General features: G+C 39.9%; 1 protein-coding gene across 1 annotated transcript in view; it reads left to right on the forward strand.

Moving 5' to 3' along the window:
- The first annotated feature begins 1,795 nt into the window (after positions 1–1,795).
- The window catches only part of LOC125308413 (complement C4-B-like), a 28,812-nt gene continuing 6,111 nt past the window's right edge, over positions 1,796–24,496 (forward strand). Inside the window, exons 1-28 of the mRNA XM_048264916.1 lie at positions 1,796–1,875; positions 2,345–2,537; positions 2,752–2,935; positions 3,026–3,096; positions 3,201–3,286; positions 3,471–3,553; positions 3,690–3,777; positions 3,871–3,976; positions 6,280–6,406; positions 6,578–6,693; positions 7,064–7,243; positions 7,394–7,576; positions 8,138–8,326; positions 8,471–8,617; positions 9,120–9,252; positions 9,351–9,419; positions 9,576–9,767; positions 9,899–10,013; positions 10,165–10,235; positions 10,318–10,457; positions 11,719–11,922; positions 12,487–12,538; positions 12,622–12,702; positions 13,569–13,772; positions 14,155–14,230; positions 14,369–14,525; positions 14,756–14,860; positions 15,103–15,271. Of these exons, the coding sequence (XP_048120873.1) occupies positions 1,814–1,875; positions 2,345–2,537; positions 2,752–2,935; positions 3,026–3,096; positions 3,201–3,286; positions 3,471–3,553; positions 3,690–3,777; positions 3,871–3,976; positions 6,280–6,406; positions 6,578–6,693; positions 7,064–7,243; positions 7,394–7,576; positions 8,138–8,326; positions 8,471–8,617; positions 9,120–9,252; positions 9,351–9,419; positions 9,576–9,767; positions 9,899–10,013; positions 10,165–10,235; positions 10,318–10,457; positions 11,719–11,922; positions 12,487–12,538; positions 12,622–12,702; positions 13,569–13,772; positions 14,155–14,230; positions 14,369–14,525; positions 14,756–14,860; positions 15,103–15,271 (3,583 nt within the window). The 5' untranslated portion in view covers positions 1,796–1,813. The remainder of the gene's footprint in view (positions 1,876–2,344; positions 2,538–2,751; positions 2,936–3,025; positions 3,097–3,200; positions 3,287–3,470; positions 3,554–3,689; positions 3,778–3,870; positions 3,977–6,279; positions 6,407–6,577; positions 6,694–7,063; positions 7,244–7,393; positions 7,577–8,137; positions 8,327–8,470; positions 8,618–9,119; positions 9,253–9,350; positions 9,420–9,575; positions 9,768–9,898; positions 10,014–10,164; positions 10,236–10,317; positions 10,458–11,718; positions 11,923–12,486; positions 12,539–12,621; positions 12,703–13,568; positions 13,773–14,154; positions 14,231–14,368; positions 14,526–14,755; positions 14,861–15,102; positions 15,272–24,496) is intronic.

Below are 24,496 nucleotides of genomic sequence, written 5' to 3' on the forward strand. Positions count from 1 at the left end.
GCTGTAATATGTTAATTTTGTTTCCTCTAATGTCACAACATAATGTTGTGTTTTACTGCTATGCAACTTGTTGTAATATGATTTATTTTGTTTCCTATAATGTCATATTAATGTTGTCTATTATTGCCTTCCCATTTGACAGCTCTCCCTGGGCCCATGCTCATATTTTCTACTTGTTTATTTGACTGAGTTGAATACATTTGTCGCTTGAGTGAGTTATTGTATAGGTATTCAGTATGTACATATTTATGACAAGCCCAACAGTCTGGGTATTTTTGCCAATGATACATGCCTCTGTACTGTCACTGTAAAACAAACTGCTGAGCTAAAATAAAAGTTTTTTTTTCCAATATGTTGGACAATCTGTAGATCTTAACAAATAAACCATAAGTGATGAACCATATAGAAGACAAGACTTAAAGGGAAACTCTGGTCTATATTAACCTAGGGTCTATTTATGGATGATAACGAGTGTCAATATTAGTCCGGGACCAAAACAACATCAATGGGTGTAGTTTTGAGTAAAATCAGATTATGCATTTGCAACTGAATAGCATAGCATTTGGAGCAACGTTGCTACGTCACAGTATTTTGCTCGCTTAAGCCATTAACTATCTATGCTATTATGAAGGGGTCTTTGCAGACAAAGTAGAGTATTGAGAGTTTGTGCAGTCAGTTCCCTTGATCTTCTTCAAGTCACTGCTACCTTGTGAGGAGAAAGTCTGAACAAGTCGTTTATTGAACTTTCCTCCTTTTCCATCCATTGACAGTAGCTTATGCCGCATTTGGTAATCGACTTGTACAGTGTTTACAGTGTTTTTCCACACAAAATGGTAGCAACTGGAATAATAGCATGGTAATGCACTGACTGTACAAACAACAAAGGTAAAAATACTTCATTTTTTGCTGCAGAGACCTTCTCCATAGTAGCATAGCCAATTAATGGTATTTTTGAACCTAGATAATGGCTTTAAAAAGGGATTTATTTTGACGTAGCAAAGTTACCCCAAAGGCTATGCTATAAGCTATTCAGTTGTAAACTTATATTCCTGTCTCATTCAAAACTGCCCCAATTTATGTTCTTTTGGTTCGGTCATACATATTATGTCTGACAGTTCTGTACTTATTTGGATTGAATTTAACAGAAATGCTGTAATTGATAAGAACATTTATTTATATTTGGCAACCAAACTAAATTGCAAGGTTTTGGCTTTTGTGTGCTCTCATAGAGGAACAGACTCCAGCCTGGTATTTTAAAACAGTATCTGCTGGTTAAAAGCTGGTGCAATTCTAGGGGTGCATGGTCCTGAGCAACTAAGCATGCCAAAAGCACATGTGACTTTCTATTAAATAAAATAATAATCTTGAAATAAAATAATATACTTATTTTTTTAAACAATAAAAGATATTTCTTTGTACCTCCTCTCACTGCCAAGTTAAACACAGATGGACAGCTTAGCTTTTGAAAACAGTATTGAGCAAGAGAGTCTGAAAGTGCTCCCATATTTGGCTGGACTTGCTGATTTCTGGGAAATCATGTGACTTCTTCTCCAACTCCAGGGGTAATTCATGTAATTATTATACATCTGTATGTCTGCAAGCAACATCAAGCACACATTGAGCAGTTTTTTTCTGTGGTTTCATGACAGCTAGATGTTGACTTTTCCCATCTAATACAGTCCCCTGGATTGTTTCTGGTGTCAGTTGAACAAAATAAATTAATAAATAAATAAATGTAAGAAGTTGCATAAGAGCTGTTGAGCAGAGGGATAAAGGCAAACTCGACTAGCTCACAAGCCACTCTGGTAGCAAGATGGCGATCACACTCCTGATCCTCTGCTGTGTGGTCACTGCGCTGGACGCCCAGCCTCCCAAGTGAGTCGGTCAGTGGGTACTGAGGTGCTGTGGAAAGCTTTGTTTACAGTGGTGATTGTTAGTATGCATCGTATTTTGTATGCCGTAAGTGTGTGTGTTTCTATATGTGTGGAGGGGTGGATGAATATGTACATTCTATGGGGCATGCATTTTATTTGTGTGTTTGTTTTGGTTTTCTTTGCTCTTTGCTGTATGCCTGTGAGTTGTGCCTGATTTGAAAGCTTATGGTGGTTGTGTGCATGAGCATTGTTTTGGCCTTGCTTGCTTGTGAATACATATATTTTGGGTAATACTTGATTTCTCCCTCTCTCTCTCTCTATCTATCTCTCTGTGTGTGTGTGTGTGTGTGTGTGTGTGTATGTGTACATGTGTAATTGTGTGTGTGTGTTGCATGTGGGTGTGTATGTGTGTGTGTTTGTGTGTGTGTTGTGTGTGGGTGTGTGTGTGTTTGTGTGTGTGTGTGTGTCAGGTGGCTCATCACTGCTCCCAACATTATTCATCTTGGAGCAGAGGAGACAGTGAGCATGCAGATTCATGGAGCAACTGAACCTGTGGATGTTGATCTCTATATAAGACACCATAAAACACAAGACATTCTCACATCAATAGAGAACATAACTCTCAGTGAAGATAATAAATTTCAAGCCGTGGTCAAACTAAAGTTAAGTTCAGTGGAAGCCCACCGTTGATTACTTATTAACCCATTTTCTCCTAAAATGCCTGCTAAAAACACCTATAGAATCCAATGGCATTCTAGACTAAAAATAACCTTATTTCCTGAGGGTTTTCTGAAAAAAATCTAAAAATTGTCAACGTCTACCAAAAATTAATATCTATTGATATTTATTTATTTATTTGTTTGTTTTTTGTGTTTAGGTGGACCCTAAACTATTCAAACATGCCCAAGAAAAAAAACCTGTGAAAAACATGTATATCCAATTGTATGCCAATTCCCCAAAGTTTTTTAATAAACCACAAATGGTCAACATCCATGTGTCAACCAAAAGGGGTTACATTTTCATTCAGACTGACAAGCCAATCTACACTCCTGGAGAGACTGGTAAGATGGTTAAAATGAAATATTTTTTGATATTGGGATATGATGAATTAATTCATTTTGTTATATATTGTTATTTGTGATATATCCCAGTCAAATACAGGATCTTCACATTAGACCAGTACATGCTTCCGAAAGATGAACTGATCAACCTTAGAATATTCGTAAGTATGAGACATGTTCGTATCTCACCTCACACAAGAGGAAAACTTACACTTTTGATCATATTTTGATTACATTTTATTTATTTTTATGTATCCCTCCATAGAACTCCAAAGGCTTGGTAGTCCATGGCACTTTATTAAAATCTAATGAAATCACTCAGCAGATTGTCAACATCCCTGACACTGAACCGTAAGTTAGCAGTTACAGCAAGAAGAGCAACAACAACAACAACAGCAACAACAACAACAACAAACATTTATGTGTTTCTTTGTTTGTTTTTTCTTTTGCGCCATCATGTTGCATACCAACGTTTTGTCTATGAACTCTCGTATATGCTTTTATTTCATGAACCTGACATTTCTACATGTTTCAGAGCTGGACACTGGAAAATAGAAGCATATTTTTCTGGTGCACCTGAATCAAATACCAAAGTTGAGTTTGAGGTGAAGGAATATGGTGAGAAATGATGACTAAATTTCTGTGTTCACAAATGTCAACTAATTATCACCCATTTGCTACATATTTTTTGTGTATAACATTAGTGTGCATTCCTTTTTTATGTTAAGTATCCTCCTAAATTCCTTATTTCCAGTGCTGCCAACATATGAGGTGAAGATTGAAGCAGTAAAACCATACTACACACTGGGAGAAGAAAGCTTCCAGTTCTCTGTTTCTGCAAGGTTTTTAAATCTATTCAAAACTACCAAACCGGATTAGTACATTTTTTATTTAGCTATGACAAATTAGTAAGGCCTAATGTATGTTGTCTCTAGGTATACCTATGGGAAAGCTGTTGATGGTGTCGCTTACATCCGATTTGGGATCATTGACCAGAAAATGAATAGAATCTATCTACCTGGTCTTGAGATCCAGACACCGGTCTGTATGACTTACTGGCACAGCACAGCTGCGAGGCACCATTAGTGATTCTACCTTTTCTTATTATTGGGGGCCAAGCAGCGAAGCTGCAATGCACCATTAGTGTTTGTACCTTTTCTTATTATTCTTCTCCTCTGGAAGTCTATGGCAGGCCATAGAACCGGACTGTAAAAAGTTGTAAAATTTGGCACATTGATTCAGGACAGTCCCATAATTAATTTCACCAAGTTTCAGATCTGAACTACAGGCAGTCTAGCGCCACCAATGGGTCAAAGTTGACATTGCATTCATGTCCAATTTTGAACATCAAGATATAGTTGGAATACTTGGATGAGGCTGAACTCAACACACCCCATGACGTCAGTATTCGCCATGTTGGATCTTCCTCCATATTGGATTTCATCAAAAACACTTTTTTCACAGGTCACAAATTTCATCAAATTTTCACGAAACTTGGCACAGATGATCTTCAGACCATGCCTCAAAGTTACAGTATTTGTTGCATATTGATATTCAAAAGCGTTTGCCCGTCACGACCAATTGAATTTGCCCGCCAAACAGGAAGTGAACTCATATCTCGGCGAGGCTTTCACGTATCAAAACCAATCCAATCCAGTCTAGTCCGGTCCAGTTCAGTCCAGTCCAGTCTAGTCTAATCGAATCCAATCTAATCCCAATCTCAATCCCAACTCCTGCTGATCTGCTTGGCCCCCTCATTGTTGCTTGCAGCTATATTTAACGATAGGTTAGATTGAACTAGTAGGTTGGTTGTTAAAAGTAATAATAGGCTGTAATGTTATGACTGTGAAGCTGTACTTATTTTCTTCATCAACATTCAACATGAATATATTGAGTTATATTTGTTTTTCATCCAATCATAATAGCTTAAAGGAGAATTCCGGTGTGATATTGACCTAAAGTGTATTGAAACATGATACCGAGTGTGAACGTATGTCTCATAGCCCATCTCGACTTGTCCCCTGCACTCCAAAATCTGGCGCTAGTTAGCCGATGCTACCAACAGCTTTTTCAGTAGTGGTGCTTCGGCATCGGGCTAGCCATGAAAATAAATCACTGTTTTACACCCATTTACGAGGCTCAATGTATCTCCACACTTCATTGGTAGACTTCCGAGGGATTTATACAGACAGTATCTTCCACGAAGTTTAGCGTTTGCAGCCATCTTGAATTTAGTCACGATAAATTCGAACGCAAACGGTAAGAATGAACAGGTATGATAAGGGATCAGATTCCAAAAATAATTCAGTGGAAATGCATGGATTCCAGTTTCTTCCAGTAGCAGCAACTGGAATCCATGCATTTCCACTGAATTATTTTGGAATCTGATCCCTATCATACCTGTTCATTCTACTGCTCGAATTTTATCGTGACTAAATTCAAGATGGCTGCAAAACGCTAAACTTCCGAAGATACCTGTCTGTATAAACCGCCTTGTAAGTAAACTACCAGTGCTTTTTCAAAGTTCTCAATGTCTCGCTTTAAATGTCAGGGCCCCTCGGAAGTCTACCAATGAAGTGTGGAGATACATTGAGCCTCGTAAATGGGTGTAAAACAGTGATTTATTTGCATGGCTAGCCCGATGCGCGAAGCACCACTATTGAAAAGCTGTTGGTAGCATCGGCTAACTAGCCAGATTTTGGAGTGCAGGGGACAAGCCGAGATGGGCTATGAGACATAACGTTCACACTCGTATCATGTTTCAATACACTTTAGGTCAATATCACACCGGAATTCTCCTTTAATGTCTATCAAAGCTTTTTTTATATTGAGTTCTTCGTCTGTGTAAGAAATATTGGTAACACTTTACGGTAAGGGTACATGATTTATGCATGATTTCATTCATTTATATCTTATGAATCATCAGGAATTTACATGAGTTCATAGTCTCTCATTAATGACCTCATGCATGAACAACACATCAACTAAAGCATTAGGTACGGTGGGTCCATCATTATGATTTATGATTTCTTAAGCATGATTACATGTATGTCAGGTTAATTACTCATGAGTTCATCATGTTTGTGGCCCCTCGACTAAAGTGTGAACAATGGCATGTGTTTAGAGAACTGCACAAATTGTGCTCAAATCAGAATTTACTCATGTAAATTCCTGATGATTCATGAGATATTAAGGAATGAAGTAATACGTAAATCATGAATTAATTCATGCATGAATTCATGATAATTCATGTACCCTTACCGTAAAGTGTTACCGAAATATTAAGCATGTGTGCAGACATTTAATACATTTTTACAGTTATTGTTTTCTCTCTTAAACTTCAGATTATGGATGGCCGTGCAAGTGTCCAACTCCTTACTGAACATTTTCAAGAAAAAGTAAAAGAAACAAATATTACAGACCCAGAAGGCTGCAGTCTTTATGTGGCTGTAACCGCTTTGGAGAAGGCCAGTAAGTCACGCTACAAAGACACGCACAGAAATCCACGTAATGCTGAGAAAAATATGTGTATACTATCATATGGTGTAATCAAATTAATATGCTGACTAAAGAGTATGGTTCATTGTTATGTGTGAGAATGCACAGGCCTGGCATAGGTTTAGTAAATTCTGTTTTTTGAAGGTGGAGACTTTGAAGAGGCAGAAACCAGTTCTGTGAAAATAGTGACATCACCCTATATGATTGACATGTCCAAGACCAAAGAGTACTTTTCCCCTGGCAGCAAGTTTTCGATTTTGGTATGCTATCCTTACTTTAAGCTCTCTGGTACACAAAACATGTGTAGTTTATGAAGACTACATTAAAGAACACAAAAACATGAATTTCTGTGGTTACATTATCAACTAAAACAATCATCTTAAGGCACACCACCAGTGCACCCCCATTACATGGGCATTTATGCACCCCCCCTCCATGTAGTCTTAGCAAAGGCTATCGAACAAAGGCTATCAACCAATCAGGGAAGGACTGTTATTACACTTATACAATATCAAACCCTACTGTTCTTTTGGAATGTAAACTGATTGCAGTACCCTACTACAGAACCAACTGCTTTTAGGATTAGCAAAGCCACAATGCAACTGCATAATCTATCCTTGTTTTTTCCAGGCCACAGCCACCTATCCTGATGGCACCCGCATCCCAAACGTGAAGCTAAATGCTGCCATTACTGTGAAATTAACAGACCAAACAGAAAACATCATTAATAAAGAGGTTGTAGCGACTAAAGAGGGAGTTACTGATATTACTTTTGAAGTCCCCAAACAAGCTACATCCCTAGATATCAAGGTAACAGTCTAAAGGAAGAGGTTAACAGTGCCATAGCCTTCTTATCTCTATCTAACTTAAAGCAAAGGAAAGAATGCTCAACACTTGTAAGTGCAGTTTTTAAAAGTTTTCAAGCCTATATGAGTCACTCTGACAACTCATTCCTCTTAGCTATCTGCTGAAGGAGAGAACACACCCTCTGGACAAATGATGGTGAGAGCAGTCGAAGACACACAGGATTATCTCAGCATTGAGATGGAGCATCGTGTTCTTGCGCCAGACCAGAAGCTAACAGCTCGCTTCAGAGACATCTCTCCAGCTGGCACGACCCGGCCCTCCCACATCTATTACATGGTAACTGGCATAGGCTACTTTTCTTTTACTTTTTATGTTTTACTTGGTCTTACATGACGTGACAATATAGAGGAAACAAGATATCTTAAATGGCAAGCTAATTTGAAACACTAGACGTATCATTCTCGGATTAATTTAGCTTCTTAGCCTCCAGTGAAATAGATAAACATTGTCAACTGGCCATGGTGTTCTTTACTGAGTAGTTTATTCCTAGGAAACTCTGAAACCTTGTGTTAATACAATGCAAATGTAGCTTTTACATCAGACTGTAAATGAATATAAGATGTAAGGTATGATATACTGTACATTTGTCAACAAATTGGCTATCTTTCATCTTTGCATACTGCTGGCTGTTAGCTATTAGCATAGGATCATGTTGCATTGTGATCATGTTAACATCACGATCATGTCACTCTCCCAACAGTTTTAGCTAGTTAGCTGGCTAGTTTTAGACAAACACTCTACAATGATTCTTTGACATTAAATTAATTGTACTTATAGGCCTAAGTGAACTGTTGAGTACATCTGAAAAAGCCAAGCACTCCCTTATTCCCTCTACAGGTCCTGAGTAAAGGTAAAACCTTACAGACAAAGAGTGTTCAGACAACTTCAAGTGAACTCACAGAAATCACCCTCCCGTACAGCACTGACATGGTGCCCTCTTTCCGTCTGCTCGCATACTACTTCAGAGGCTCGACAATAGTGGCAGACTCAGTCTGGGTGGATGTCATGGATATCTGCAAGGGGAAGGTGACTTTATTTTTTATAATATCAAATAGTTTCAGAATGTTTATATGGGAGACATTACATTACATTACGTTTGGCTGAGGCCTTTTAACCAAAGCGAAACAATATTTGGGAGACGATCACCACTTTTGCATCATGTCTCGATAGATTGAGATCAGTCCATTGAAAGATCACAAGCCTGCAGAGATTGTGAATGTGGAGGTGAAAGCAGACAGCCGCAGTAAAGTTGCACTGGTGGCTGTGGACTCAGCTGTGTACATCCTAAACAAACAGAACAAGTTGACCACACAGAAGGTGAGAGCACTCTTAACAAATCTAATCTGTTTTTCAATTCGGCAGCCATGTTTGTGCCTCCTATAATTTTTAAAGCAACAAGCAATATTTGCCCTTTGGTATCAATTTTCAACTGATGGGTACACCTTTAGCGTCACTTTTCAAATTACAAATACGCCATTTTCCTTATGATAAATCAGTTGCCTTTGAAGCAGGGGCACTGTGACGCAACTGGCTACAGCGCCCAATGTCCATACCACATACTGTATGGGTCCATGTGCCCACAGGGACCTTGGGTTGAGCCCTACATGAGTCATTTTCCGATCCCACCCCCATCTTTCTTATCCAATTGCTTCCTGTCACTCTCCTCACTGTCCTATCAGATTAAAGGCATAGCAAAAATATTTAAAAAGAAAGAATTTGATGCTGTTATCTAAAGAAAAAACCTACATAGTGTTTATTTACTATTACATAATTTGCTTGAATTATTTGTGTAACTGTTCAACTGTCTGTGCTTTGGTAGATGTTTGATTACATGAACTCTTATGATCTGGCCTGTTCTGTCGGAGGAGGGAAGAATGCCTGGTCTGTTTTTTGGGATCTAGGCCTCATTTGGATATGCAACTGTGACATGCCAAATATTCTCTCCAGGCACAGTATGTGTTTAAGCAGTTTATAAAATTGTACTCCAGCCATTCTGTATAGAGATGAGATATTTGCCAATATGTGATTATATTCCCTTTGGTCGCTGTAGGTCACTCTTGCTTCACTGAAAATAAACGGTCCAAAAGAGCAAACACAGTTATTGACTTTTCTTCTGTTGGTGAGTTATTGACAATACTGTTAGATACAATATGTTACTATGCTGCATACTATATTGATAGGTAGAGATGAAATGTCTCTTATTTATTACAAACTCATCAGAACTGTTTTATACAAAAATATTTAATGTAAACTCAACCTTGGATCCTGTGCTCAGTGATGAAGCACGGGGAAGACGTCCGGCCATGCTGTGCTGATGGAGTCCGGTATAACCGGATGGGACTCACCTGTGAACAGAGGTTTAGAAGGACTGCTGGCAAGTCCAAAAAGTGCAGAGACGTGTTTTTTCAATGCTGTAAAACGGCTACTGAGATGCGAAAGGCAACGCGAAAATACAGCCTTGCAAGAAGTTAGTACAACTATTCTGTGGGTTACACTGGTATTGCTTTTATGCCATCCCTTGAGCTAGATGGTGGGTTAGATCAAATCTTTGAAGAGAGGAAGGTTAGCTTTGACTATTGTAATTTTCCTCTCACACAGCCCAAAGTAATGAGGCAGATGAAGCCATCGATGGGACAGATGTGCACCTGAGGAGCTATTTTCCAGAGTCTTGGATGTGGCAGCTGATGGAGACAGATGAGAGTGGTCAGCTCAGGTAAAACCCACTCAGAACTGACACAAGAGAGAAAGTGTTCCTTTTTCCATGCATTTTTTTGCATCTAGATAGAACAACATGCCTATTGCTACTCCATGTTTCTCTGTTAAAAAATGAAATAAATAATGTTGGCCATTTTTGTGTACCAAAGGCACTCTGTACCAACTCCCGATTCTATCACAACCTGGGAAATCCAAGCGGTGGGGATCTCTCCAAGCAAAGGCAAGTGCTCTCTCTTTACTTGTATAACGGCATGACCACAATTACACCCTGCAGTAGTGTAAACATGTGTCTGGTCCCTCAGGCTTTTGTGTTGCAGAGCCCAAACAACTGAGGGTGTTCCAGGACTTTTTTGTGTCTGTGAAGTTGCCATACTCAGTGAAAAAGAATGAGCAGCTGGAGTTGAAAGCTGTGGTGTTCAATTACAAGGACACAGAGTTGAAGGTAGTGTCAGTCAATGTAAATGATTCTAAATGACTCTTAATTACTCTTAGGGCCCTATCATGACATTCTAAAGTGCATCGTCACTCGTCAAAAGTCTATTCAAATTTAGTAGGAAGTCCAGTTCACATTGGGAGGGGTTTCGTTATCAAACGTGGAGCGCATGGCGCAACAAGGTGTTCCTAGGTTTTTTTGATCAGTCATATGGGTGTGTTTGGGGCGTAACATCATTTTAAACCAATGAGAATGACATCTGTCATTCCCTTTAACGGCGCAACGCGCGATATGTCAAATAAATGCATCGGTATTTTGGCATTCAACTGCGCATTTGAAGGAGGCTGCTTGCGAGACCGTATGGAATAGTCATTCTTAAACCATGCTTTACTAAAACCTAGCATAGCCTTCACGCATTTGCACTCGTCTATTATTTGAACTCATTGGCAAAGTGAAACTAACTTCATCAAGGAGTCAGTCAACGACAAGACAGTTATATGCAGTTACTTTCACTACTGACTGACAATGGTTTACCACCGAAAACATAGGCTGGAAAAAGCACAAATGACTGAATAAAACATTTATCCTGCAGAGGAGTTGCTTATATCTCGTGACAGTGCGTCTTCAGCTGTGCTCCATACGTGTCTCTCGCCTCTCCCCTAATCACTTTTAACAGTCATTACCAATTTGCAAATGATGGTGAATAACTACTCATTATGAGATGTACAGTATATTATGTACAGCTTTGCATGGACGTGCGCTGTTGTGCGTTCATGAATGATAGAAGGATGGTGCGTGCACCTGCCAATATGACTGTTGACATGCGCTCTTCAAATAGCATATGAACAACTCGCCAGTGACTTCTGACCAGGTTTAGGTGGTGTATGATAGCGATTTTTAGACAACGCGCCAGGCCCCTCCCTAGGTTGTTAATTGCCACACCCCTGGGCGCAATGCTTAAAAAATAAACGTGCAAAATACCAAATTAAACTTTCCGCGGGTGAATAACGAGTTTTACGCCATGCGCTGGTGCCCAAAATACAGCACATAAAGTGTAAGCTCGAGTGTACTTTACCAGATCCAATCACATATGCTGTGTCTAATTCACACCAGACCGCTAAATGTTTTCCATCTTGTCCTGGCCAATGTCCATGACGTGTATCTTGGTTGGTTCACTATATCTGTCTACTACTATCTACTACTGTATATTTAGTGGTCTTGGGTGTGATGCGGATGTGTTAAGTATATATAACCATTAACAACATTCCAGGTGACTGTGGAGATGCTGCCCTCTGAGGGCTTGTGTACTGCTGGGGGAGACAGAGCCAAACAGAGCATCACAGTCTCTGCCAACTCGGCGTCTTCTGTGTATTTCATCGTGGTGCCCCTCGAAAAGGGCACATTTCCCATCACCATTCTGGCCCACAGTTCAAGCAATGTAGCTGATAAAATACAGAAGGAGCTCAGAGTTGAGGTACAATGTGTGGTCACTTCTGCACCTTCATATATCCTATATTTATACACTACCAGTCTGGAGTTTGGAGACACTTCCATTCCACTCCATTATAGACAGAATACTCATTTGCATTGCTTTTTTACTCAGGGCAGCAGTTTTCAGATTACATTATGTGCTTATATAATTGCAAAAGGGTTCTCCAATGTTTTCTCAGTTAGTCTTTTTAAAAATGATATCAGATTAGTAACAGAATGTGCCTTTGCAACATTGGATGAATGGTTGCTGATAATGGGCAATGTAGATATTACATTAAAGATCAGTCATTTCTTTCTACAACAGTCGTGAACCCTTTTGCCATTATGTAAGCACATAATGTAATCTGAAAACTGCTTCCCTGATTAAAAAAAACAACAATGCAAATGATCTCAGCAGGTATTCTGTCTATGATGGAGTGGAATGAAAATGTCTAGGTGTCTCCAAACTTTTGACTGGTAGTGTACATTGTATTATTATTAATAATAATAATAATAATAATAATAATGATGATGATGATGATGATGATGATGATGATTTTTTGTGCAGGGAGAAGGGGAGCTAGTCTCAGTTTATCAGCAGCACATCATCAACAGTAAAGGTAATACTAGCCTATACATTGACTAAAACACAGTTGTGGGAGAGTGTAAAGCTGCACTGTAACATCCATTCATGTCTATCTAGTTGACAAGCTGGACTTTGACATCCCAACACCCTCGGACATGGTGCCGGGAGATGAACCAGAGACCTACATGAGCTTGAAAGGTGAGAAGGGGATTTAGGAACATAGGAAATAAAACAGCTAGAGTCTTGCTTATAACTGTACTGTCAATACAGTGTTAATCTTTAGGGTACAAATGTTTGTTGTTTAACCCTTCAGGCAGAAATCAGTGTGCAACAAGTGCATGCACTAGAACAAACACCATCATTAAATCTTACATGTGTGAGAAGTGCTGTGAAGCAGAATAGAAATAGAATAGAAATTGACTAAGGAGATGGTATTCATAAATTGGGGTGGTGGTAGCGTAGTGGTTAAGGAGCTGGGCTAGCATGTAGTAGACAGACAAATTGTGGGGTCAATTCCTGGCCTCCACCGTTGTGCTCTTGAGCACTTAAATGTGCTCTAAGCGATGTCATGCGTTTTTTAGGCTAAAACATTTTTTTGTCACTTACAGCAAACATCACCTCACCATCCGCTAGCTGCCTGTGTCCTGAATACACTGTAAAAAAATGTGATCTCTGTGGACAGCCCAGGCTCCAAAAATGGCAACAAAAACAACCTGGGCAAACCTAGCCCATAAAAACATAACAAACTGTTCCAGCAAATCACAGACGAGATGCTCGTTTAGGAGAGTTTCTATTGCACGGGAGGGAGGGGGAGGAAGTAGCGAGCTAGCTCTCTGTTTTGTTTGAATGTCAACAGAAGTGACGTTACCCAGCATCGCTTAGAGCACCTTTAACCCCGAGTTGCTCTGGGGACAATAGCCCTTGTAATATAATTTGTAATATAATATGTAAGTCACAGCAGCTGGATTAAAGCTAACTGCTAAATGAATAAATGTAAATGTAAATTGAAATGTTGAGCAGGATTGAAACGGTGTGAAAGAGCTCTGTGTATGGTACTCTTCCAGGGGGTGTGATGGGAGAGTCTGCGGGTAACTGTCTGAACCTGGAGGGCATCAAGACGATGATTATTCTGCCGACGGGCTGTGCAGAGCAGACCATGACAAAGATGTCCCCTGCCGTCAACGCCATGAAGTACCTGGACGCCACTGACCAGTGGATCAACCTGAGAGCTGACCTCAGAGATGAAGCCCTGTCCATGATCAAGAGTGGTGAGCTGGGGAGTGGCGCAACTGGCTACAGCGCTCATTCCATATTAGGGTCCACGTGCCCATGGGTTGAGTCCAACCCGGGTCATTTCCCGATCCCAAGCCATCTCTCTCTCCCGTTCGCCTCCTGTCACTCTCTCTACTGTACAGGGGCGTGTTTCCCAAAACCATAGTTGCTAACCTGTTAGCAACTTAGTTGGTTGGTAATGGGAAATTGCATTGCAACCAACAAAGTTGCTAAATTAGTTAGCAACTATGGTTTTGGGAAACGCGCCCCTGTCCGATTAAAGCCCTAAGAAGCCCAATGCAATGCAATTGAATGCAACACAACCCATCACAAGCCTGTTTGATTCACATTCTATTAATGTCACTTTTATTTTGGCAGGTTACAGCAAAGTCTTGACATACATGAAAGCAGATGGTTCTTACGGGAGTTTCTCTTCATCCCCAAGCATTATCTGGTGACTTTGCTCTGTTTTCAACTCCTTTTCTCTTCATCATTGTCTTCTTGTTCCTCATGTCCAAGTATTGTGCTCAGGCTTGATATGTCGATTTTGTGATGTGTTTGTTATAACTATGAAATGGATATTTTTCAAAAGGATTACAGCATTTGTTACCAGAGAACTCACTAAAGCCAGATCCGTCATTCCCATTGAGGATTCCTACATAAAGAAGTCCATAACCTACATCATCTCCAAACAGACCCAAGGAGGCTCTTTCCAGGGCATCAGTCCCTCTAATGGCAGAAGAATACAGGTATTACTGACTGGCAAAGCCCTACAATAGCGCTATAAAAGTAGTACGACATCATAATTACTTATAGTATTACAAACATTTAATACAATAATTATTATTAAGAGAAAATAAACACCAAAAACTTCACTGTTTTTATAACATATGTATCCCCTGAATATGATGTCATTTGAATGTCTTAGGACACTTTTGGACACTATGATTTATTGACTCTTCTTTCACTCGCACTGTAGGGTGGAGTTGGGAAATCATCTGGAGATGAGGCACTGACTGCTTATGTTCTCATAGCGATGCACCAGGCACTGCGTGTCTTTGACACTTTTGAGTCTACACAAGTGGTAATCCAATACTTTCAAAATAAGTCGTATAAAGGCCAACGGCCACTAGGCAACGGCATTCGCGTCTACGAATTTGCTCAAGAGAAGTTTTAAAACTTTGCCGTCTAAAAGTAATGGAGTTCAGAACTTTGGCGTCACTTGATGTGCGTCAGACGCCACCAGTGGCCGTTGGCCTTAACTCTTGAATAGCACATCACAAACTGAAGGTCTTTAAAATAAAAATGATCTCTAATCCACCTCAGAGAATGGCCATGGAGAGTGCACAGAGCTACCTGGAGCAGCAGTTGAACTCCCTGGAGGACCCTTATTCTGTAGCCATCACAGCCTTTGCCCTCTCACTGACCCAGCCTCAGAGCTCAGCAGCAGCTCAAGCACAGAAGAAGCTTATAGGCCTGGCCATCTGCAATACAAGTAAGTTCAGCCTTTGGGCCCTATCATGACATTCTAAAGTGCATCGTCACTCGTCAAAAGTCTATTCAAATTTAGTAGGATGTCCAGTTCACATTGGGAGGGGTTTCGTTATCAAACGTGGAGTGCATGGCGCAACAAGGTGTTCCTAGGTTTTTTAATCAGTCATATGGGTGTGTTTGGGGCGTAACATCATTTAAACCAATGAGAATGACATCTGTCATTCCCTTTAACGGCGCAAAGCGCAATATGTCAAATAAATGCATCGGTATTTTGGCATTCAATGGTGCATTTGAAGGAGGCTGCTGGCGAGACCATATGGAATAGTCATTCTTAAACCATGCTTTACTAAAACCTGGCATAGCCTTCACGCATTTGCACGTCTATTATTTGAACTCATTGACAAAGTGAAACTAACTTCACCAAGGTGTCAGTCAACGAAGACAGTTATACGCAGTTACTTTCACTATTGACTGACAATGGGTTACCATCGAAAACATAGGCTGGAAAAAGCAACACTTACCCTAATATTGCTCAATGACTGACTGAACAACATTTATCCAGCAGAGGAGTTGCTTATATCTCATGACAGTGCGTCTTCAGTTGTGCTCCATACGTGTCTCTCGCCTCTCCCCTAATCACTTTTAACCGTCATTACCAATTTGAAAATGATGGTGAATAACTACTCATCATGAGATGTACAGTATTTCGTAATATCTTTATTATGACCGCCGCTGTCCGAAGCGGTCATATAGGGATTGTCAAAGTTTTTTTTTTGTTGTTTTTTTTTCTCGACATCTACTTCCTGAATTTTTGGTCAACGATACCCGGGACACCGAACCACCGGGGCACATGACATTTGGTGGGTATGTAGCCCCACTAGACTTTTATGGAAAAATTTCGTTTCGTCCCCGGGGGCCCCCCGAACCGCAAAAAAAGCAGTTTTTCCTAAATAACTACCTGAACCGTGGCACTGAGGATGAAGAATCTTTTATGGTATGTTGGTCTCAAGGGCCCACATCAACCTGGCCCATAATCACTCATTTGTGATTTGCACCCCCCCGGTAAAAAATGAAAATGCAATATTATTCTGCTTTAATCGCCTCTGTCTTCAGTTAAGATGTTCAGAACTGCACCACATTTTATGTGTATGATTGAGCTGGCATTATCTGGGGGTATGCCAAGTTTCGTAGAATTTCATCCATGGGGGGGGGGGGTCTAAAAAAAATTAGGTTATGTGTACATTTAGTGACTGTACACTCATTGGCCTGTAGATGGCGGTGCACACATATACACATGCACACACACACAGGCACCCACATACTATCGGTATTAGAACGGCCGATACATAAGTACAAATTCAGTAGGATTAAAAGAAAGCCAAAATAAATATTCATCATCATCATGGCTGCATTTCCAGTATTGGCGATAAGTAGTCGTTTGTCCACTAGATGGCGCATCGTTGCAGTGAGACGTAATTTTTTTGGAAGTTAAAAGTGGGTTGGAAAAACATTGGACGCTTCCTACAAGGATTAGTTTACCGCAGAGAACGTCTAATAAGGATAGGACGATGTTCACATGAAATGTAATTCCCATTTCTTCTTGAAGCCGAAATAAATCTGAGGATGTTTATCGGACATGCTTGGTTTTACTGCAGGTACGTTAATCTTATAGGCCTAATATCAATAAGGACCTAGGTAATGTTACCGTTAGCGTTGGTTGAGTGATGGAGGCCAATTTGATTGATTGCATTTGTAGAAAACTATAAATGCGGTTATACCAAGCAAATTGATAGCAGCACTGTAATTGTATCTTTCGACTGTCATTTGTTGCACGTGCTACAAAAATAATTCAGTGCAATGGAAGATTTACCAACGTTACACCCGTCTGATACAGTTTTGCCTATACATGCGTGAGATTGAGACGCCTGTTTATTTTGTTTTAAAGTCGTGCAGGGTGTGAGGGGAATCGATGTGCTTTGATTCCAGCTTGGTAGTTGTAGTCTGTGAAATTAAAAAGCACGTGTGTGTGAAGTATCCAAACAATGACACCTTCATTTCATTATGGCTGCTTTAGCAACACACCTTAAGCTACTGTGTAGCCTAGTGAGTCCCATTTAGAAGTAGCTATTTCATTCGCGCTTTCCTTGACTCATGGAGCTGCGGGAATTTTATTACAACTTTTCGCCACGATATGGCAGTTTAAGTCCGCTTGATACTGTAAAGGCGGAGCCATTGGTTTCCAAAGGAGATTTTATTTGTGTGTCGCCAGCATAGCCTATTGACAATTTATGTTGTAAATAGGCCTACCTTATAAGCCTACCTGTAGCTTAGGAAGCTAACAGCTTTCTATTAGGATCTAGTTTGTTAGTTACAGTTTTGTCATAACTCCTGATGCATTTTTGCATTTAGAATAGCCAGGCGTGGATATCTCAATCGGAAAATTAAACAATATCGGGTGCCTATGGACTAGGCTGGGTGAACCCAGCCTGATCTGCCTGCTATTTATTTTTTGATTTCTTAAAAGATTGAGCTTGGTCTGGTGAAAGCCAGACTAGCCATGGACTCAGTTACACAATGCAAGGGAACATGAATCAGCTTATATTTGCACGAACAATAACGGACAACAGCTCTTCAACTTTGGCCCGTTAAAATGTGTGAACAGTCTAGCGACGCATTTCATCAAGGCCCATTTGGACATGTCAGTTATTTGCACCATTGGTTAGATGTAAAACAGCATTTCGTTTGAGACTACTGTTACTTAATTTGTGCATTAACAATAACGTTTCAGACTACTGTTACTTAATTTGTGCATTGACAATAAAGTATCACATGAACTAAAGATGACTAAAATCTTATGTAGAAGAAGAAACATTCACAAAAAATCCATCCATCCAAAAATGACCTTTGTTTTTGATAGCTGTTGAAAACGGCATGGAACTGACAGAGATGTTTTTGTTTATAAATAAATAAATAAATAACATTATGCTGATACCTTTTGCTTTTCCCAAATACAATGTAGCCTACAGGTGTAAGTGACCTTTCATCATTCCAGTTGCAATGGATGAACTGTGATGAACTGCCTTACTTGTGATTGTTTAGAGATTTTAAAGGTTTTATAACAATGCTACATCTTCTTTGGCTATTCTACAATCTATTCACCTTTTCAGCACCAGTAGGCTACTTTCTGTGCAGCCGCTTTTGCACACACTCAGGCATGCCAAACAAGCATACACAAAAGTTTCAAGAGTGGGGGATGGAGTAAAATATGGAGACAAATTGAAGTGTGATTTATTTTCGCGGAACGGATGTACAGGACTGAGCGGCTAGATGTACCGCTGTGCGGTACATCTAGTTCTAATCATGTTTCCCATTATAATCGTGCAATTTGTAATATTTTGCATGGACGTGCGCTGGTGTACGTTCATGAATGATAGAAGGATGGTGCGTGCATCTGCCAATATGACTGTTGGCAATGCGCTCTAAAAATAACATATAAACAACTCACCATAGACTTCTGACCTGGTGTACAATAGCGATTTTTAGACAATGCACCAGGCCCCTCCCTAGGTTGTTAATTGCCACACTCCTGGGCGCATTGTTTAAAAAATAAACGTGCAAAATACCCAATTAAACTTTGCACGAGTGGAAAACGAGTTTTACACCATGCGCCAGAGTGCAAAATACAGCCCATAGGACACCTTATAAGACACACTGCTTTCAGTTCTTGGTGTGTAAACTTTATATACAGAGGGTTATATCGAAACAGAACATGGATCACAAACATCGATGGAATTCTGTGGTACCACTAGAGGACCATATTGCTCACTGCACTGATAACTTTAATTAGTACAAATGTTACCATAGTCCTTATAACTCGTTCCACACCGCAACAGAAAAAAAGTACATGACAACACATTTTAAAGCAAAATTTAGATTTATTGAAAAAGACTGAAAAAAGATAAAGCTACTAAATGTCTAGAGAAAAGTGAGTGCATGTAGCAGCATGCCTGTGTGGTGCAATGAAAGCGTCTCCCCCCAATCTAACATTAAAAAAGATAGAGAGATAAGGGGAGAGAGAGGGAGAAAGAAAACAATGTGTCAGTGCGAGAAGGAGTCAAAATAAGTGCCTGCCAGATTGAAGAAAGGTGCCTGCAAGAATGAAGAGAAGTGCCTAAAGAGGATGCCAGGAACCCCCAATTATACAATTAGCCTAATCAGGCCCAGTCATGCACTGACAAGAGAATACCTGAAGGGGGCACAAGGGAGTCGTAACACATTATATCAATGTTGTGGCTGTACACAATGTATTACTTGAGGCCAAATTAAACTGTATCTAAATCACCATCAATGTTCTTTGCTTGCCCTGTGCCTGGGTATCATTATATTTACTTTTTTTTATCAATAAACAACACATATCATACAGAGAGAGCATTCGGATGAGAATAAAAATAACATTTAAATGAAATAAAGTAAAATAAAAACACACACAGAACACAACACACTTAACAAATACTGGCAGCAAACTCATATTGACTAAAATATTTAAAGAAGCTCTTTGAGGGCAGAGGCTATATTCATCCAGGTGTTTACAGTGGTTGTCTTTGCCTTATTAATCTTTGCAGTTGTACACTCAAGGCAAACTATGTAATGAAATGAAACTATCCAGAATTGCTTCAAGTTTGTATCTGGGGTTATCCACTGCTGTAAAATAGCTTTTTTCGCAGCTGTGAACCCTGCCATCAACACTTTTTTGTCACGTAAAGAAAATTGGTACTTTGAATCATCATTCAATAATAGTAAACAGGGGTCCAAATCCAAATATAGATCTGTAAGATCATGTAACATAACAATCACATACTTCCAGAATAGATGAATCACTGGACAGTCCCAAAACATATGTAGAAATGTACCAGTGGCGTCAGTGTTACAGAAACTGCAGTATGGATTGGGTATGAGTTTCATGCGATATCGCTTGTAAGGTGTGTAGTAGAAACGATGGATAGTCTTAAAATGAATAAGTACATGACTAAGGTTTTTAGAAGTAAGGCAAAGGTTTGACCACACTGTTTCCCAGTCCGGGTGGAATCCTAACCAAGAAAGTTCCAAATCCCATGTTGATAGGATCTTTAAAGGCTTATGAACACTACTGAGTAAAGAATTGTAGATTAATGTGACCGCCCCTTTAGGATCTTTGGCAGGATCAATCCAGCTAAACATTGGGTGGTCACTCAAAACAGAATTCCATGGCACGCCATAAGCTTTCATAGCAGATCGCAACCTCAGGTACAAGAAAAAAGAGAAGCCAGGTAGGTTGTATTCTGCTTGGATATCCTGGAATGTACGCAAGCCAGTCCCGTCAAAAATATTGGAAAAAGTAAAAACCCCTTTAGACGACCACAAAGGATAAACAAAAGGTCGTTGATCAGATAAGAAGTGAGCATTGTTCCATAGAGGAGATTGCTGAGAGAATTTCTTTGAATGGCCTATTGCTTTTCCAGCACTGTACCATGCAGCTAAAGTGGATGAAATAACATGACCAAATTTATGGTGCGAGTTGCGACGTCCTATACCTGTAAAGGGCAGATCTTGAAGTCTATGGGGATATACAGTAGCTGATTCTATGCTTTTCCATGGCACTTTACTGTCTTTATCCGTCCATGTTCGCATAGCTCTGATCTGGAATGCCCAGTAATATATCTGAAAATTAGGGAGGGCAAGGCCACCTTCTAATTTTGTTTGCTGCAAAATAGAAAAGCTTATTCTGGGTTTTCTGCCGTTCCACACAAATCTAGATACAGCAGAGTTTAACTCTTTAAAATATTTGGGAGGTGGTGTGAATGGGATCATAAAGAACAAGAAGTTCAGGCGTGGTAGAATATTCATCTTGACTGTACTGATTCTGGCTTGCATTGAAATCTGAAGGTTAGTCCATCTTTGAAGATCAAGTTTTATTTTCTGGCTGAATTCACTGAAATTTAACTGGATGATACTTGACAGAGAATCCGTTATTTTGATTCCTAGGTATGTGAATGATTTAGTGAACACAATATTGTTAGGAAGGGGAATGTTTTGAGAGATATTGTTAAGGGCCATTAAGGAGGATTTATCCCAATTTATCATGTATCCAGACATGCTACTGAAGTGGTGGAATAACTTTAAGACATTTGGCCACTCCTGGTATATATGAATTTAGGACCGAAACCAAAATGTTCCAGTACTGTCCATAGGAAGTCCCACTCAAGTCTGTCAAAAGCCTTGAGCGCGTCAAGGGAAAAAACTGCGCAAGTGTCAGTATATGTGTGAGAGTGTTCAATGATGTGCAATAAACGTCGCATATTGTCTGCGGCCAGTCGCCCTCTAAGAAATCCAGTTTGATCAAAATGAATCAAAGTATCCATGAAGGGCTCAATCCGGGAAACCAAGGCTTTTGCCAGAATTTTGACATCGCTATTAATTAAGGATATTGGACGGTAACTAGAACAACTCAATGGATCTTTATTTTTCTTCTGTAATAAAATGATAAGCGCTATATTCTGGTCCCTATGAAGCATACCATGTTTAATAGCATAATTCATAGAATTCAAGATTAGGGGCCCAACAACATCCCAAACAGCCAGGTAGAGCTCCGGGGGAATATTCCGTCGGGACCGGGGGATTTCCCTTTTTTAAGAGATTTGGCCGCATTATGAAATTCCTCCAACATAAGAGGTTCTTCTAGAAGGTCTCTTTCCTCTTCTGGTAAGATAGGCAGGTTCAAGTTCTCTAAAAAATGTTTGCATGTATGTCAGTCAAGAACCACCTCTGAAGAATGTAGTGAGGAATAAAATGCTTTAAAGCTGTTATTAATAGCCCTAGGATCTGTAATTATTTTGCCTTCACTGTTTCATAATATATCAATATTTGCTTTGGACTCGGTTTCCTTTAACCTCAATGCAAGCAGATGGTTAGTTCTATCTGAATGAAAATAATACTTTTGCTTAGTTCTGTGAATGATGAACTCGGCTTTGGACATTGACAGACTATTGTATTCTTTTTTCAGCAATAACAAATTCTGAGCAGCCTCTTCTGAGAAAGACTGGGTCTGCTGATGTTCCAAAGACCTTATTTCTTGTTCAAGATAATCAAAGCACTTATTTTTAAGACGCTTGGTCGAGGAAAAGGCAATGCAGTTCCCTCGTAGATAGCATTAAGTAACTACCCATAACACCTGTGGGTTTGAGCAATGATCCGTATTAATTTCCAAAAATTCTGTAAGCCCAGATCTGAGTTGGTCCATAAATGTAGTATCATACAACAGGGAGTCGTTAAAGCGCTATCTACGGGACTTCATGAGCTGTAGCAGGTGTGATATTACAAATAATGGGAGAGTGATCTGAAATCAAGATAGGCAATATAACAATATTGGATATATACTGAAGCAAGGGGGCACTAACCAGGATATAATCAATTCTTGAAAAGGATGTGTGCCTAGGAGAATAGAATGTGTAGTCCTTCGTATGGGGATTGTGTATGCGCCATGGGTCAATTAGATTTAATTCTGTAATGAACCTATTTAGAAAGGATGAGGACATTGTACTAGAGGGGTTACAACTAGATGAGCGATCAAGTTGAGGATGAATTGAGGCATTGAAATCTCCTCCTATGACGACATCAAGATCACTAAATTGTAGAAGTTTTCCACAGATATTGTTCAGAAAATGTTGATCAGGCTCGTTTGGAGCGTAGATGGATACCAGCAGGAGTTTGGAATGATTTAGTGTTACAGCCGCATACGCAAAACGCCCAAGGTCATCTCCTCCCAGTAAGTCTATGGATAAATGTAGCGACCTCTTTGCAAGTATAAGCACACCTTTGGATTTATTAGGGGCGCACGAGTATGCCAGTAACTTGTAGTTTTTATTTTGGAAGCGGGACACATCCTCTCTTTTCAAGTGCGATTCTTGAACTAAAGCTATAGCTATTGCTTTGCGATGTAAAAATTCTAAACAACGGGTCCGCTTAATCGGTGTATTCAGGCCACGTACATTCCAGGATATAATGTTTAGATCAGACATAGTCTACTGATTGGTAGTAGTACAGCAGGATTGGAAAAAACTTTCCGGGAAACAACTTCAGCAATAAACCGTTTGGTGCCCTTAGAGCAAAACGCCATGGCCAAAAAAGAGTCGCAATAAAGTTAACGGCTGCCAGCAAAATAATAACATTCCAAACTATATACAAAACATACTTTACAGGCCGCAAGGAGTTCAAGAGAGCCCTTTTGGCTAGTATAAAGTTAGAGATGGTAAGAGACGTGGCTCCTCCTAACGATGCAAACTCCCCCACCCCACTCGTTACAGTGATGCATATTCGACTGAAAATGAAGCAATATGATAATATGTCCCTTCGTAAGAAAAAACAAAAAATGAATAAATACATAAGTACTGGTTGTAGCTGCAGACAAAAACAGTGAAATAAAGCCTCAGCTATCGACCCAAAGAATAACATAGCCAAAAAATAACATAGACTAGGTGCTCGTGCAGTCTATGCTAGCCTATAACGCAAGTGACCCCAATACACAGCACATTGTCTCATGAGGAAGCTTCTCCAACACATATTGCACACTGCCCTCTCCCTACATACACAGCACACTATCCCATCTCCCCTGTCATCCCCCCAACACACACACCAAGACCCCTGGCAGTTGGGTTAGCCCCTTGGTGCCCCCCGCCCAATCCCAATCCTCCCCCACCTTTCTTATGCAGCCCTGCCACTTAATCTACTAAACCCCTTCTACTGCACTTTTTACTTCCAGTAACTATATGCATGTGATAATAAACTTCCTTGTATCCTTGTATCCTTAAGTGAGAGATGACATGCCTATGTTGCGCTAAGCGTAGAGATAGTCTCAACTAAAATGAAACCACAAAAATCATACTGACTAAGTCACCCATATGACAGCATCAAAAGAAAAGTCCACAGTCCCAAACTGAAATATTGAACATGCTAGTTTATCTAGCTAGTTTAACTATGTAGAATTATGCTCCATGTATAATTGTGATCTATGCATAAGGGATGATTATCCTTGTATAGAGGAAATTACCCTGTTATATTGGTATCTACCAATTAGAGGTGATGGATGGCTTTATTTAAAGCGAGGGATTTTTGCTCTCAGGTGGGAGTCTGGAGAGTATCAGCTTGCTGAGAGGTTGGATACAGACTATTGGCCCAACCTCAGTGTGTCCTT

This window comes from Alosa alosa, chromosome 15, assembly GCF_017589495.1.
Source record: "Alosa alosa isolate M-15738 ecotype Scorff River chromosome 15, AALO_Geno_1.1, whole genome shotgun sequence".
NCBI classification, from domain to species: domain Eukaryota; kingdom Metazoa; phylum Chordata; class Actinopteri; order Clupeiformes; family Clupeidae; genus Alosa; species Alosa alosa.